Source organism: Odocoileus virginianus, chromosome 30, assembly GCF_023699985.2.
Source record: "Odocoileus virginianus isolate 20LAN1187 ecotype Illinois chromosome 30, Ovbor_1.2, whole genome shotgun sequence".
NCBI classification, from domain to species: Eukaryota; Metazoa; Chordata; class Mammalia; order Artiodactyla; family Cervidae; genus Odocoileus; species Odocoileus virginianus.
This window is the reverse complement of record NC_069703.1, coordinates 28,865,909-28,882,434: the sequence shown is the minus strand read 5'-3', so window position 1 is coordinate 28,882,434 and position 16,526 is coordinate 28,865,909. Positions and strand designations below refer to the sequence as shown.

Here is a 16,526-nt window from a genome sequence, read left to right as displayed (position 1 = left end):
ACCTTGGGGGCAGATGCACCGCCCCCCCAGCCTGACTCAGGCCTTCCCCCCAGATGGACCGCCCCCCCCAGCCTGACTCAGGCCTTCCCCCTTCCCCAACTGTGTGCCTCCTAGATCTCGGCCGCCCCGGAGCAGCTGGGCTCTTAACCATCTCCTAATGTGGGCCCCCTCAAGGAGGTCGCTGGGGTCAGGCGCCTGGGTGTGTCTCCACTCTGAGCAATTGTGAGCCTGAAGCCTCTTACTCAGATGCACTCCCATCCCCCAGCAGACCTGCCCCCTCCCCTCCAGCCTGCACGTCCTTCTTACAACCTCTGCCCTCTCAGAAACACCTCACTTCCGGCCCCTTCTACCAAGGGCCACTCGGTCCTTTGTGAATTATCTGGCTTGGCTTCAGAGCTGGAAGGGTCTGGGATGGGGATCCCGCCCAATGCCATTCTGCACCTCCAGCGGGCCCACAAGTCACAGGCTGACCTCTGCAGGGACACCCTCTTTTGCCCAGGGCCCCAGTGATCCTTCACTGTCCCTGCACGGGAACATCAATATTTCAGTCCACAAACACTGGTCAGATAATCCCTTTCTCCCTAGAGCTCTCAGCAGCCCAGCAGGGGTCTTCATAGACCCTGCCCAGAACACCTCCTGGCACTCCGTCCAGGACAGCCAGAAGGGCCTCCTTCAATTCCGCCCCCACCACTCCTCACTGAGGACCCCGCGCCAGGGCTGTCATTGCCCACCCATCAGTCAGCGCCTTGGCTTGACATTCTGGCCCCACTGCCACCCCCGTCCCCACTTCCCCTCTGTAATATGGGCCTGACTGTTGCGGGGCTGGGGGGCAGTCAGGCTGTATCTGGCTTCCCCATTTGGTCAGGAAGCTCCCTCTCTGACCTTCCCCTCAGTCTGAAAACCCCTCTTTTTTAAAAAAGTTTTTTATTGTAATTGGAGGATAATTACTTTAAATACTGTGATGGTTTTTGCCACACATAAGCATGAATCGGCCATAGGTGCACACGTGTCCCCTCCACCCTGAACGCCCCTCCCGCGTCCCTCCCCACCCTGTTCCTCCAGGTCGTCACGCAGCACTGTTCCGTACAGCAAACTTGCCCTGGTTTGGGCAGAAGACCTAAACAGTTGTTTCTCCAAAGAAGACACACAGATGGCTAAGAAACACAAAGATGCTCAACATCATTCGTTCTAGAAATGCAAACTCCTCCTTTAAGAAGGCTCACTCCCCAGCCCTGACTAGGTCAGCGCATCCAGTCGCTCTGTCCCGGCCCCTTATGGCGTTTGCATCATCTGCCCGCGGGGCTGGGGGCGCCCAGAGGGGCGGCTGGCCCTGCGTCCTGGCGCCGGGCAGCTGGGGGCCAGCGGAAAGTGTTGAATGAAAGGAGCAACTCAACAGCTGACGTCACCCAGACCAAGCGGGGGGGCGTGGCCACGCTTGACGGACTGGCCCGCGGCCCACTGAGCGAGGAGGCCGCGGGCTGCCCCGCCCACCGGCGTCCGATAAAGGCTGGGCGCGGACGGCCTGCGGGCGGCTGCGAGGGGCTCACCTGCGGCAGGTGCTACGGAGCGGCCGGGCGCTGCGCGAGGATGCTGCGCGAGCGGACGGTGCGGCTGCACTATGGCAGCCGCGTCGAGGCGGTGTATGTGCTGGGCACGCACCTCTGGACCGACGTCTACAGGTGAGCCGGGCCGCCGCGCCCCTCCGCCTGCGGGCTGGGCCCGAAATCGGGGCCCAGAAAACCCGAGACCCTCGCCGGACTCGGGGACACGGACAGGCTGCCTCCAGCCCGAGTCACCCCTCGTCCGAGGCCCCCGCGCGCAGAAATCCTGAGAACCATCCACCAAACCTTGTGTCAGACTCCCCCACATCCAGAGACCCCCCCCAGATACTCAGACCCAGCAAGGGCACCCTCACTACCCCGTTCCCAGAACCCCCGCCGCTTCTCCCCAGCCTTCCCGCCCCCGACCCTCTCCAGCCCCTCCCCCAGGACGACCTGGGCACCCCTTGGCTTCCCCAGCCTCTTCTCTTTCCCCTCCTCGCTCTGCCCTTAGCAGCTCCCTGAAGCCCCCAGACCCTCTGGCTCACCTCCCAGCTCAGCTCAGACCCTCCCCTGACTCCCAGACCGGCTGAACTTCCTCCTGGATCGGCCTGGGGCATGCCAGCAGGAATCTGGCCAAGGGGTAGCCTAGGCTCCAATTTCGCCCTGTGGGGGCTCCGGGTGATTGTCTGTCCCCAAGCACTGGCCAGGAGCGCCCTGTCCCCAAACGCCTTCCCCTGACTTCACCCTGGGGTCAAGGAGGGGCCTTGTTCCACCAGACAGACAGTGCGGATGTAGGGGTCTTTGTCAGAAGAGCTCTGCTGATTCAGGACCCTGTTCTCACTGGCCCTGTCTTCCCATCCTCAAACTCTGGTGGGGTGCAGGATTTCTGAGACCGCAGGCCATGGTATGGGGTAATGGAAGTAAGCACCCCACCATTCCCGCCCCTGCCCAGGAAGCAGCCAAGTCCCAGACTGGTGCGAAGGAAGCGGCGGAGAGTCCCTGGCGGGGCCCTGCAGCCCTCTGCTCCAGGCCCTCGAAGTCTTCCCCATTGCTGGCACGGGAGGAGTCAGTGCTGAGAGGAGGGAGCACGGAGGACTCGGGTGGGGACCCCATGCTGATGCCTGTGGGCAAGTCCGCCTAACCGCTCTGTGCCTTGAGTGGCTTACTGCTCCCAAATCCTTCTGTCATCGGGCGCCCTGCCTCTCCCAGCCCCTCTGACACCCCGTCCCTGTGTCTTCCCCTACACCTTCCCCAGCCCATTCCCTCTGTCACCTCCAGTGGCCCTGCCAGCCCTGCCAGGCCAGTCCCCTGCCCACTTCCTCCTGAGCAGGCACTGGCCTACCCTGAGGGCAAAGAGCCGGTCACCGTGCAGACCAGGGGCCCTGTCCACCCGCCGGCCCCTGCCTTCAGTTGTCTGTGTGTAAACCTCAGGGTCACAACTCAGAAGTGCGGTGTGGTCCAGGCCTCAGTGGCCCTGGGGGCGCTCCCCTCCCTTCCCCACCCCCCTGTCCTAACTGGGCACTGCCAGCGAGTGGGCCGGGAGCCAGGACACTCGGGCCTCTAAGCCTCAGCTGTCACCATACCCGCCTGTTTGTCCACTGGGGCACTTTCAGTGCAGCCTGAGAGGTTGGCATGATGCCTCCGTTGGGAGGTGGAGAGTCAAGAAGGCATCAGGCTCAGGCCCACCCTCTGTCCTGGCAGAGAACGGGGGAAGTGTGGGCTCATCCCCCCTCTAGCAGGGCACGGAGGTGCGACAGTCCCCTCTGTCCCTTCTCAAGAAGCCAGTCACAGCCCCTGCGACCCTCACCTGCCTCCTGCATTTGACCTGAGACCCTCTCACACCCCTGGCAGAGACACAGTACACTCTAGACCCCTGCTGTCCAGTGGAAATAGAATGCAAGCCACAAAGAGAGCCGTGTGTGTAATCTTTAACATTCTAGTAACTGTATTTTTAAGGTTAAAATAAGCAGGTAAAATTAATTATAATAATACATGCGTACTTATTAAGTCGCTTCAATTGTGTCTGACCCCTTGCAACCTTATGACCTATAGCCTGCCAGGCTCCTTTGTCCATGGGATTCTCCAGGCAAGAACACTGGCATGGGTTGCCATGCCCTCCTCCAGGGGATCTTCCCGACCCAGGGATGAAACCCATGTGTCTTATGTCTCCTGCATTGGCAGGTGGGTTCTATACCACTAGTGCCAGCTGGGAAGCCCATAATAATAATAATATACACTTTAACCTAATATATCCCAAATATTAGCATTTCAATATATAATCAATATAAAAATTGTTCATGACCTAGTTTGACGTTCTCTTTTTCATGCTAAGTGTTGGAAACTCAGTGTGTGTGTTGCATTGTTCAGCTCACCTCTGTGCGGGCTACCCGCGCTTCAGGCACTGACAGCCACAGGTGGCCATGACCGCCGTGTGTCCTGCCCAGCACGGGTCTAGAGCGACATGTCTCAGCCTCGGCACCACCGTGTTTGGGCCAGGACGATTCACTGTCCCCGGGGTGTCCTGGGCACCGTACGATGTTTAGCAGCGTCCCTGGCCTCTCACCCCTAGATGCCAGTGCGTGCTTAGTCGCTCAGTCGCGTCCGACTCTCTGTGACCCCATGGACTGTAGCCTGCCAGGCTCCTCTGTCCATTGGATTCTCCAGGCAAGAGCACTGGAGTGGGTTGCCGTGCCTCCTCCAGGGGATCGTCCCGCCCCAGGGATCGAACTCACATCTCCTGTGTCTCCTACATTGGCAGGGGGTTCTTTACCACCAGTGCCGCCTGGAAGTCCATGGATGTCAGCAGGAACCCCCAACTGTGACACCTGGAAACATCTCCAGATAACCCAGCCGTCCCTGGTGGGCCAAGTCACCTCCAGCTAAGAACCATTGGTCTAGTGGAAGGAAGCCCCTCCCCATACTAGGGAGACTGAGCTGGTGTCACTTCTGATACTGTGATGATAAGAACAGCTGTCAGCATGGCAGAGGATAAGATAACATCACCAACCCAAGGGACATGAATGTGAGCAAACTGTGGGAGAGAGTGGAGGACAGAGCAGTCTGGCGAGCTGCAGTCCATGGGGTCGCAGAGAGTCGGACACGACTGAGCGACTGCACAGCTGCCCATAGACCTTGGAGGTTGTGCTTGGATCATCTCATTTTGTAGATGAGGAAAGTGAGGCTCAGAGAGGTGTAGCCATTTGCCTGATGTCACACAGGACTCAGGTCTAGTCCTGTCTGGCTGAGAACTCATGCTCTTAATCTCTCTAACCTCTGTGTCCTTAGCCACTTCAGTTGTGTCCGACTCTCTGTGACCCCATGGAATGTAGCCTGCTGGGCTCCTCTGTCCATGGAACTCTCCAGGCAAGGACACTGGAGTCCAGGGGATTTTCTCAACCCAGGGATCGAACTCGCGTCACTTGAGTCTCCTGCACTGCAGGCAGATTCTTTATCACTGCGCCACCGGGGAAGCGCCTCTAACCTCCAGTTCAGATTGAACTAGATGACCGTCTTAGCCTGTGTCCCTCCCACCCCCCACCAGGGCCATGAGACACTGCCCCCGAGACATCACCCACCCCCAACTGACCTTCCACTTCCCACTGAGCCCTTCCCCACCCAGATACAAGTTCTGACTCAAACCCCGTGTGATGTCCCCAGGGTCTCCAGTCTCCAAGGAGACCCTGGGGGACAAGGTGGTGGGCCTTAGGCCCTGTCAGTGAGGGAGTGGTGTCTTGACCCCTCAGTCCTGAATCACAGAGACGAGTGAACAGACCTCAACACCCACACCCTTCCCCAAGGGCTCTGGGTCCCCTTTCCTGAAATGCACACAGACCTCCTTCACCTCCAGACACAAGGCAGGGGCTTCGCCTGCCCCTTCCTCGGCTGGCCCCAAGGGTCACCCACCCTCTCCCGGCAAAACCGGTCCTCTGGGGATGATGACCTGACCCAGAGACATTCTGAGGGCTGGCCTGCAACAAGCTAAAAACAGATGCGCAGAAAGAAGGAAGTAGGACATTTTTTTATAGAGATTTACTCCAGGATCCTTGTTAAAGATACTTGCCGTTTCCTCTCCCCTCCCCGCCCCCCACGCAGCGCGCTTATCTGAGGTCTGGTGCATGTCTGCACAGTCTCCCCCACAGTCCCTTCAGCCCGCAGCTGCTGCTTCGGCGGGCTGGCCTGGGTCCACGTCTGGTTCTGACTCGTTGTTGGAGAGAAAGTGCTGAGTGAGCAGCACCCCCATGTCGATTTCATCCTCCCTGCTCACCTCCGCCAGATCCCCTGGGAGCCTGGAGAACGAGTAGCCTTGGAATAAATTGACAGGGTAGTTGCGCTCTGCCTGACTTGCCCTCTGACCCACAAGCCCTGTCCCACCCTGGGTTCATGCATACAGCGGGAGGGGGAGTTCTTGACTGGGTTGTGAGCTCTCTCTGTACCCGTTTCCGAGATCTGCAGGAGCTTCAGGGCAGGAGTGATGTTATCAGCCGTCTCTTGCCTCTGTAGGGCTTTCTCCTGGTTGCATCTGACCTCATGATGTGCCCCTGAGGTCGGAAGGAGAAGCGGTCCTGTGCACATCCTGAGATTCCCCAAGGCAGAGGCTGACCAGACATTTCTCCCAGCAGGGCCTGGCCCATCACCCTCAGGAAACGGGGTACCGGGGAAGGAGTCCCCAGTAAAATACGGGGCAAACCGCACAGGGCAGTTACGTATCCTGCCTTGGGGGTGCCTGTGCGCTCAGTCGGGTCCAACTCTTTGTGACCCCACGGACTGTAGCCCGCCAGGCCGCTCCGTCCTTGGGATTCTCCAAGGAGGAATACTGGAGTGGGTTGCCATGCCGTCCTCCAGGGGATCTTCCCAGAGATAGAACCTGCGTCTCCTGCATTGGCAGGTGGATTCTTTACCGCCGAGCTACCTGGGAAGCCCCCAGCCTTGAAGGAGAGCCTGCCAAATCTAAATTCATCCCCACATCACTCCCTCAACTCAACTCAGATCGCGGTCTCTCTGACTCTGTTGGTGTGAGTGTTTTACAAAATATCATTAGGATCCAGATCAAAGCGCTAGGACCTGCGGTGTCTGAACGCCCCCCCACCGGGTGTCAGGCCCCGCCTCACTGGCTGATCCCGCCTCCGGCTGACCCGCCTGCATCCACGCCAGCCTCCCTGGTTTTGTGGGCACCGCTCTTGGCCCCTGACCGCACCTCCTCCTCCCTGCTTCAGGGCCTCTGCTGGTGCTGTTCCCCTTGCCTGGCGCATGGCCCCCAGACCTCTGCAAGCCTGGCAAGGCTGGGCTTCTCTCAGCTCCTCCAAGCAGTTTCTGAACTCCTCCCCGCACACCCCGCACTTCCTGGTGCCGACCCCAAGCCCCAGCTGCTCCCCACCTGAGGAGTGTTGTTTCTCTTTGCAGATCTTATTGTTTACTTAATATTGCTAGCTAACTTATTCTGTATCAGGCAGCCTCATCGGCACCTTGTACATTCATGACATGTATTTAATAATTTGAGTTCAGTTGCTCAGTCGTGTCTGACTCTTTGCAGCCTTGTGGACTGTAGCCCGCCAGGCTCCTCTGCCCGTGGAATTTTCCAGGCAAGAATACTGGAGTGGGGTGCCATTTCCTAGTCCAGGGATTTGATAATTTATTTGTGTTTAAACCTCACAGCGGGCTTCCCAGGTAGCTCAACGGTAAAGAATCCACCTGCCAATGCAGGAGACACAGGCTGGATCCCTGGGTCGGGAAGATTCCCCTGGAGAAGGAAGTGGTCACCCACTCCAGTGTTCTTTCCCAGGGAGTCCCAGACAGAGGAGCTTGATGGGCTCCAGTCCCTGGGGTCACAGAGAGTCAGGCATGACTTAGAGGCTAAACGGCAACAACAAGACTCACAACTTTGTGAGCTAGGTACTGTCGTGGGGGAACATAAGGGATGCTTGTCCACGGTGGCACGGCTGGTAGATGGGAGTGCAGCGGAGCCCACACCTTTGACCGCCCTGCCAGGCCATCTGCGGGGACGGGTGTCGTAGGCGTGTCCTCTCCCCGCTCAGCGCCTCGCTCGTTCCCGTGAGCCTCCTGCCCTCAGGGGGTCGCTGACAGCTCCCTGGTTGGCTGGATGGATGTGGCCGGGGTGCATATGGACTGGACTCTCACCAGGCTCCACCACAGCCTCAGGGGTGGGCACCGCTGGCCAGAGCGGTGGAAGGCCAGGGCGTGTGGCTGAGCTTGGCCAGGGCAGCGTTGCCCCTGGGAGAATGACAGAGGTGGAATTCAGGCCAGGCCAGGTGGCCCCATAAATTAGAACAACACCAGGGCCCTCAACTCCCAAAGGCAAGGAAAGCCTGGTGCCAGGCTAGTCCCTGGGCAGGGGCAGCTCTCTGAGGTCGAGCCCACCACCCCCTGCACAGCCGGGGTCCCCCAGATCTTCAGTCCCCACCACAGGGCCTCAGTCAGGTGGGAGCATGGTGGCAAGGGCTCACCCTGGTGCCCACCCCCAGCTGGACAGGCACGCGTCAGCTTCAGGGGAGGCCAGTTTTTGCCGGCAGCTCTGTCCTGCCCAGCCGTGCCCGGCCCCATGCCCAGGACACTGACGGTTTGTCTTGGTCACTTATCCGAAGACCCAGGGTACGATGCCAGCCTTTGGTGTCCCCTCTCTGGACTGATGCCCACCTGCAAAATAAGTGGGGGGCTTCTCGTTTGATCCTTTCCTGACCCAGGCCTGGCACTCCCCCTCCCTCACCAGGTGTCCCTACCCAGAGGATTTTTAGGGAGGACTGGAACCTCTGGATCCTCCGCCAGGACGGGAGCAGCCAGGCCTGGAGCTCAGAGAGCTTGAGTTTCCCCTACGTCCTGCCTGTCTCAGTCTGTCCCTGAGACTCAGAACAAATGCTTGCCCTCTGTGGGCCTCAGCGTGCTCATCTGTAAAACGGGATGACATTAACACAGGCCTCATGGGGTTATCAAAAGGATAGACTGAGATTGCATGGGCTTAGGACTTGAAACAGTATCTGGCACATAGTCAGTAGTTATCGTGAATTAGTATTGGGTTTTGTGCGTGGTAAATCACTTCAGTCGTGTCCGACTCTTTGTGACCCCACGGACTGTAGCCCACCAGGCTCCTCTGTCCGTGGGGGTCTCCAACAAGAACACTAGAGGGGGTTGCTGTGTCCTCCTCCGGGGGATCTTCCCAACCCAGGGATTTAACCTATGTCTCCTGTGTCTCCTGCATTGGCAGGGAGGTTCTTTATCACTGTCGCCTCCTGGGAAGCCCACTGGGTTTATTGCAATGTTATTAAGGCAGATAATAATGAACTGTGGCCTCAGAGAGTTTGGAATGTTCATGGGAGAGAAGTGCTGAAGAAGCGTTAAGTGTTGTTTGAAGCGCCAGCACACGGAGGGAGAGGCGGGTCCTGGCTGGTAGGATCACGGAAGACTTCCTGGAGGGGGTGGCCGCCCAGCCGGAGGGTAGACTGGGGTTCACACCCAGACAGGCCACGCAGCAGCCAAGGCACCTGGCAGGAAAGCAGAGACACTAGGAGGGGCAGAAAGGGCGTAGTTTCTGTAGCCTGGAGTGTCAGACTAGAGAGTGGATTTGCTCAAACCTGGGCTTTGAACGCTGGGATCAGACTTTAAAGTTTGTCCTGCAGGGAGTCGTTGCAGGTGTCTGGGGAGGGAGTGACCGTAGATTAGATTGTTTCTTCCCTAAGGGGAGGGCCCCTGGGCAACTGGAGGCCCCAAGTGCCTGGTGAGAGGCTGCTGAGCCTACCCGGCGCAGAAGAGGGCTGGCTGAAAACAGAAGTCACGTCTGTCTTCACGGATCCCTATCCGGACCGGCCGCCCGCTCCAGGGCTCCAGCTACCTCCACCCCAGGAGGCTCCGCGAGGGTGCTCGCCATGGCGCTGCCCGCCAGGCTGGCACCCACAAACCCCCTCAGATTCTGTAAAGACCTTAGGACAGGATGTCACACCCAGGCTGCCAGGAGCTGGGTTCACAGCGGAGTAAGCCCCGCTGGTGTTAACGAGGCCCAGGGCAGGTGGACAAGCCAGGAGAACCAGTCGCCAGCAAGCTGCAGGCACGTCCTGCCCTCGAGTCTGGGGCGGAGGCAGCGTCCCAGCCCTGCGAGGCCAAGTTGGCCTCCCCACTGACTGAGGGAGGACCAGAGAGGGTGAGGGCTCCCCAGAGGCCACACAGCATTTGTGGGCTGAGCAGACGTTAGGTTGCAGCACCCAGAATCCCCTTGGGCCAGGCACAGTGAACACCCCCCTTCTACACCTGACACTGCTTTCCAGTCTGGCTCAGAGCTCCTTTGTTTGGTGCCCGCTGACTGGCCGTGTCCCTCCATTTCCCCGGCTGACGCCCCGCCCCACGCCACTGCCGCCGCTTCCTTGGACAGCTGCGGCCACCTTCCCACTGGTCCCCCCTGCCCCCACCGCTCTCCTGACTGTCTCCCACCCTGCACCCTGGAGGAGCTGTCTGCAGGCAAAACGCTCACGGTTCCCTGCGCAGCGGCCTCGGGGCCTGCAGGGGAGCGGCTGGCCCCTCACCGTGGCCTGGGTCCTCTCCCCACTGCTCTCCCTCTGTCGTGCTCACAGACTCCAGCCGCGTTAACCTCCTTCCAGTTTCTCAAACGTGCTGGGCTCACGTCCGCCTCAGACCAGCACCCACGCTGTCCTTGCTGCTTGGAAACCTCTGCTCCTCTTCCTCTCGTAGCTTTGGGCAAATTCAGCAGTTCCCACGCTGGGCCCTGGACCAGCAGCTTCACCTGGGAGCTTGTTAGCAATGCAGCTGCCTCTCACAATATATGTATATCACGTCTTCCTCTTATATGATTTAAATATATGCAGTTCTATTTGTCAGTTCTCTAATAAACTTGTGGGGAAGGAATGGAGGTTCCCAGGCACATTCCCCAGTCTGCTGAGTCAGAAACTCAGGGTAGCCTGCCTATCTGTATTTTAACAGGCCTTTCAGGTGTGGCCAGTGCAACTCAAATTTAAGAACCACTGATCTAACTAACTCTAAGCTATAATTTAGAGTGTAAAATTAAAGCTTCAACTCAAATGCTGCGTCTTCCAGGAATCCTTTCTCAACCTCCAGACCAGGACCTTGTGGAAACCCATACCTTTCCTTTAGAGCAGTTTTCACAGCTGTCATCATAACTGTGCAATCCATCAAGAGCCTTTCTCTTCCACTGGAGTATTTGCTCCATGGCCCTAGGAGCATATTTTCTATTTTGCTCTATCCCAGGACCTAGCACACGCCTGGCACATAAAAAGTCCTCAATAAATATTGTCGCGGGAATGACCACATACGCAAGTACCCTCTTCCAGCCCTTCCTGGGGCGAGCATTCACTTACCGTGTGCCTGTGCTAAGCCAGGTGCTGCAAGAGAGAAAACACACTCTGCCTCCGGGATGAGCTGCCACCAGCGGAAATAAACGCAGATGGAGCCAGGTCAGTTGAGTTGAGTCGTCCAGGAAGGATGGGCTGCCAGGCAGAGAACTCGGGCGGAGAGGATTACAGGTAGAAGGACCAGCACGTGCAAGGCGCGTGGTGAGATGAGACGGAGCTGGGAGGGTGGGGGCGCTGCAGGCAGTGAGGCGGGGCGTCGGTTTGAGATGCGGTGGCTGAGCACCACCGAGTGAATATCAGGCCCCAGAGTTTGAATTTTACTGTTTGGTGGTCCCTAAAGAGCCCTGAGTATTTTCCAGCAGGCAAGTAACCTGATTTCTTTCCTTTTTTTTTTAATCACTCTGATAATACAGTTTGGAAAACCAAGAAGTGTGGGTCTGTTCATTCATTTATTCCTGAAATATATACATTGAGGGTGGCCATGTCCTGGGTGCTGGGATATGATGGGCAGTGCAGGCGTGGCCCCTGCCTGTCCTGTCCACGTATCTTTAGCCTCTTTCCCGTAAGCCCAAGGTCGTGGCCACCGCAATCCCTGCTCTGTCCCCTCCATAACCCCCTGAGCCCCTCCCTGCAGCCTCCAGGGAGAAGCAATATGCCCACAGCCCCTGGCTCTCGGGTGTTGGCAGGGGATTCTAAAAGGTTCTTCTTCCTGGGGAGGGAGGCAGCCAGCAGGCTCCACAGGGGACAATGGGTGCTTTTGTTGCTTCTGCCAGGGCCACTCCAAGAATAGCTGTTTGCTCAGCTCAGAGCAGGGCTGGGACGGGAGGGTGTGGGTCTAGAGCTGCAGTGTAGGTGGGGTATTAACCCCCAAGCCTCTGGGGCCTCCTCTAGTTTCTCACTGGCTCAGAGGGATGGAGGAGGTGGGAGCATCACTTAGAGCAACCATTGTCAGAGCTGGGGCCCTAAAAGATCATCCTGCCCTGTGAGTTTACAAAGCATAGAGCTCTATGCAGAAACCCAATATATAAAACAAGATGAATAATAGTGTCTCTGGTTAGAGAGGGTGGGCATCTAGCAGAGAGATCCCCAGCTGGTCAGGACCTCCTTCGCCTCCCCTTTGTCCAGACCTGCCCCGCTCTGCGCTCCCCAGACTCCAGCCATCCTTGTCCTGGTCCCATCCTTTCACTTTACTTTTGGTTAAACAGAGAGGACAAGTGCTTCACCCAAGGCCACCCAGCAGGTTTGTGGTCAAACCCAGGGCTTGCACTAGAGTAATATTTCCTAGATCTGAGCCCACGGCTACCCAGACTCCCATGATTTTTACCAAAAGCATATTCTAACTCTAGTATCATTGACTTAAAATTTTTCTTTAAACCATCTCTTATTTTTCTTATAACTTTAAGTGGAGATCTTATATCATTACCATAAATGCCAAGCCTTTATCAATTTCCATAAAAGATAACACATGTAATAAATATATATCTTCTTTTAAATTATGCATCCATGCGCCACCTAAAAGTATCTCATGGGTACCCACACCTCCTTTTGGGATTTCCTGCGTGGCACATCTAAAAGGTTCACTTCTGTCCTGCTCAGAACATGTGAAAATGTTAGTCACGTCCAACTCTTTGTGACCCCATGGACTATAGCCCACCAGGTTCCTCTGTCCATGAAATTTTCCAGGTAAGGATACTGGATTGGGCTGCCATTTCCTTCTCCATGGGGTCTTCCTGACCCAGGGATCAAACCCAGGTCTCTCCTGCATTGCAGGTGAATTCTTTACCATCTGAGCGACCAGGAAAGTGTGTCCTGCTCAGCTTCACCCTCTGCTGAGTGGTGTGATGTGCTCAGCCCTGTGCTAGGCTCTGGAGGACAGCAGACCTTGCCCTCGGGGTCTTACAACCCAGAGGAGACAGACAAGCCGTGGCAACAGGAGACGCACCCCGCCCCGAGGGGTGAAAGACAGGCCTGTGGGACGGGAGGGATGGGTGGTCATCTTTCATCTTATGGGTTGACAAGTGGATGCTCAGAAGGTGCAAGGGACACATTCAAGTCCCCTTCAGCATGTCAGTGGCAAAACTGGGGTTGAACCCAGATTTTCTGCACATTTCCCCCCAAGCCAGGGTTTCTGCCTTCTGCCCAGACTCTGCCACAGCAGACCATAGCCAAGTGTCCCCATGATGGGCTGAGTGGTTTGGTAGAGACAGACAAGAAACAGAGTGATTCTGAAAGCTTTTTTTTACAATCTCCTTTTCCAGCCCTGGGCATGGGGCTGCCCAACCCTTGTCTGCCTTCTCCTGCCAGTGCCTGGGACCAGCAGTACTCTTTGCCAGTAACTCTCACAGTCCGTGGCCTGGGTCAGAGAGGCCCTGACTGGCGGTCTCTGCAAACTCACAGTAGGACCTTGGCCATCCTGTCCCAGGACTCTTAAGTGCCAGAGTACGTCGCTCTGGTGGTTCTCGAACTGCGGACCATGGACCAGCAGTCCCAACAGTTCCTAGAAACATGATAGAAATGCAGATTCTCAGGCCCCGCTTCAGGCCTTGTTGTTCATTTCCTAAATGGTGTCGCAGTCCTTGCCATCTCCTGGACTGCAGCACGCCCGGCTTCTCTGTCCTCCACTATCTCCTGGAATTTACTCAAATTCCATTGAGTCAGTGATGCTATCTAACCATCTCATTCTCTGCTGCCCTCTTCTCCTTTTGCCTTCAATTTGTCCCATCTTCTGGGTCTTTTCCAATTAGTCAGCCCTTCTCATCAGGTGGCCAGAGTCCTGGACCTTCGGCTTCAGCACCAGTCCTTCCAATGAATGTTCAGGGTTGATTTCCCTTAGGATTGACTGGTTTGATCTCCGTGCGGTCTAAGGGACTCTCAAGAGTCTTCTCCAGGACCGCAGCTCGAAAGCGTCAGCCCTTCCACCCTCAACCTCCTTTATGGTCCAGGTCTCACATCCACACACGACCACTGGAAAAACCACAGCTTTGACTAGACAGACCTTTGTCAGCAAAGTGATATCTCTGCTTTTTAATATACTGTCTAGGTTCGTTATAGCGTTCCTTTCGAGAAGCAAGCATCTTTGAATTTCGTGGCTGCAGTCACTGTCCACAGTGATTTTGGAGCCCAAGAAAATAAAATCTGTCATGGCATCCACTTTCTCTTCTTCTATTTACCATGAAATGATGAGAACAGGATGCCATGATCTTCGTTTTTTGAATGTTGAGTTTTAAGCCAGGCTTTTCACTCTTTCACCCTCATCAAGAAGCTCTTTAGTTTCTCTTCGCTTTTTGCACTTAGAGTGGTATCATCTGCATATCTGAGGTTGTTGATGTTTCTCCCTGTAATCTCGATTCCAGCTTGTGCTTCATTCAATCTGACACTTTGCATGATGTGCTCTGCATGTAAGTTAAATATGCAGAGTGACAGTATATAGCCTTCTTTCTCTATTTTAAACCGGTCAGTTCCGTGTCCAGTTCTAACTGTTGCTTCTTGACCTGCATACAGGTTTCTCAGGAGACAGGATGGGCTGGTATTCCCATCTCTTTAAGAATTTTCCAGTTTATTGTGATCCATGCAGTTAAAGGCTTTCATGTAGTCAATGAGGCAGAAGTAGATGTTTTTCTGGAAATTCCTTGCTTTCTCCATGATCTAGTGAATGTTGGCAACTTTATCTCTGGTTCCTCTGCCTCTTTGAAAACCAGAATCTGAAATGCTGAGAAAAGGCCAGACAATCTGTGCTTTGAGAAGCCTTCCAGGTAATGGTTCTGCTGCCGCCGCTGCTCCTGAACTCTGAGGACCGCTGTTCTGAAGCTCTCATTCATCCCTGGCCACTGCCCCAGGTGCGCTTCCGTCATGCCAGCCGGGCTCTCTGAGAATGGCACACACAAATCTGTAGCCGTTAAAAAAAAGAAAGTGAAGGTTTAAACAGTACCCGTTGATGATTCTGATGCCCACAGTGGAGAACCCTTTGGGAGCCCAAGAGCACCAGGTCTTAGAGATAGCAGCTGTGCCTCTGAGGCAGACACTTGCACCTATATCTTAGTCCTAAACCCCACGAGAATCCGCTTAAATCCCTCTGAGCCCTCTTGAGCTTTTGGGAACCTTCAGACTGTGGGCTGGAGATTTAGCAAAACTGTCAGCCCTGGGTGCTTTCCTCCTCTGTCTCCCAGTCCTTCCTGTTATCACCCTGTAAGTTGGAGTCTAAATCTTCTTGAGCTGCCGAAACAAAATACCACGGGCTCAGTGGCTTAAAAACAAACTGTTTCTCCCAGTCTGAGATCAGAGCATCAGGCTGGTTGCACTCTGGTGAAGGCTCTCCCCCTGGTCCACAGCCAGGGCCTTCCTCAGTGCCCGCGGTGGGGAGACCGCACTCTCCCCGCCTTACGAGGAAACAAACCCTATCGCTTAGACCTTACTCTTGTGACTTCATCTAATGTTCAACGACAGTCACATTGGGGGTCAGGGCTTCAATGTCTGAATTTGGGAAGACGCAAACGTCTAGTCCACAGCAGCCAGCTCAAACCACTTCCTTTCCTGCCCTGAAATCTTGATGGCTTTTCAAGAATTCTAAGGCTATTTCCTATTTAATAGAAAACTCCTCCAGAACCCCAAGGAATGACTCTCGAAGAGGAGAATTCCAAGCCACGAAAGCTGCAGCGGAAAGGAGGTGTCTGTGAAGAGCCTGCCCTCCCCTGCCCGTCAAGCTCCTAGTTCACGGCTCCGTCTGTGTGCAAACCCAGCACCTGGATGCCTGCCTCCTCGCTGGCAGCCAAGCTCCCCTGGTCTTCAGCTCAGACACCGAACAGGGCTTGGGAGACAGAGTTCTAGGCCCAGCGCTGTCTTTGCTGCAAACTCAGTCCTCTGTCTGAGCCTCAGACCCCCACCCTTACAGTAGCAGGTGCCTTCCAAGCTGGTTGCCCACCAGAAATACAAGGAATCTTGTTAAGAATTCAGGTCCCCAGGAGGGATGATTAGGTGCAACACGGGGCATTTTTAAGCAGTGAAACTGTCTTGTATGATACTGTAAGCGTGTATGCCTGATACTGCGCATTTGACAAAGCTCGTAAGAGTCCAGTACGGAGTAAACTCTGGACTCTAGTTAATAACAGTGCGTCAATGTTGCTTCATTAATTATAGCATGTATCACACACATGCAAGACATCCACAGTACGGGAAACTGCATAGAGGAGAAGGGGTGTGTGAGAACTCTGTACCGTCTGATCAACTGTTCTGTAAGCCTAATACTGCTTTAAAAACAAAGCCGACTGATTCAAAAAAAGAAAAGCAGATTCCCCAGGCCCCAACCTGGAATATGCTGAATCAGTGGGTGCTAGATGAGCCCAGGGAATCTATTTTTCTTTCTATTCATTTACCCTGGCTGTGACGGGTCCTCATCCCTGCTCGGGCTCTTCTCTGGCTGTGGCGAGTGGGGCCGCTCGTCAGCGCGGTGCGTGGGCTTCTCCCGCTGTGGAGCGCAGGCTCCGCCGCAGTGTGCTCAGCCTTGGTGGGGCCGCTCGTCAGCGCGGCGCGTGGGCTTCTCCCGCTGGGGCGCAGGCTCCCAGTTCTGGAGCGCAGGCTCTGCCGCGGTGCTGCTGAACCTTGGTGGCCCCTTGGCATGTGGGGTCTTCCCAGATCAGGGGCCGAACCCGTGTGTCCTGTG

The 16,526-nt window shown here is 55.8% G+C and overlaps 1 protein-coding gene across 2 annotated transcripts in view; it reads left to right on the top strand.

The window, feature by feature from the left end:
- Positions 1 to 1,508: 1,508 nt before the first annotated feature.
- PADI2 (peptidyl arginine deiminase 2) overlaps positions 1,509 to 16,526 on the top strand; it is a 54,379-nt gene continuing 39,361 nt past the window's right edge. Inside the window, exon 1 of one of the 2 annotated variants that reach the window (XM_070458776.1) lies at positions 1,509 to 1,679. In XM_070458776.1, the coding sequence (XP_070314877.1) occupies positions 1,588 to 1,679 (92 nt within the window). In that variant the 5' untranslated portion in view covers positions 1,509 to 1,587. The remainder of the gene's footprint in view (positions 1,680 to 16,526) is intronic. The other variant, XM_070458777.1, reaches the window with a different exon arrangement.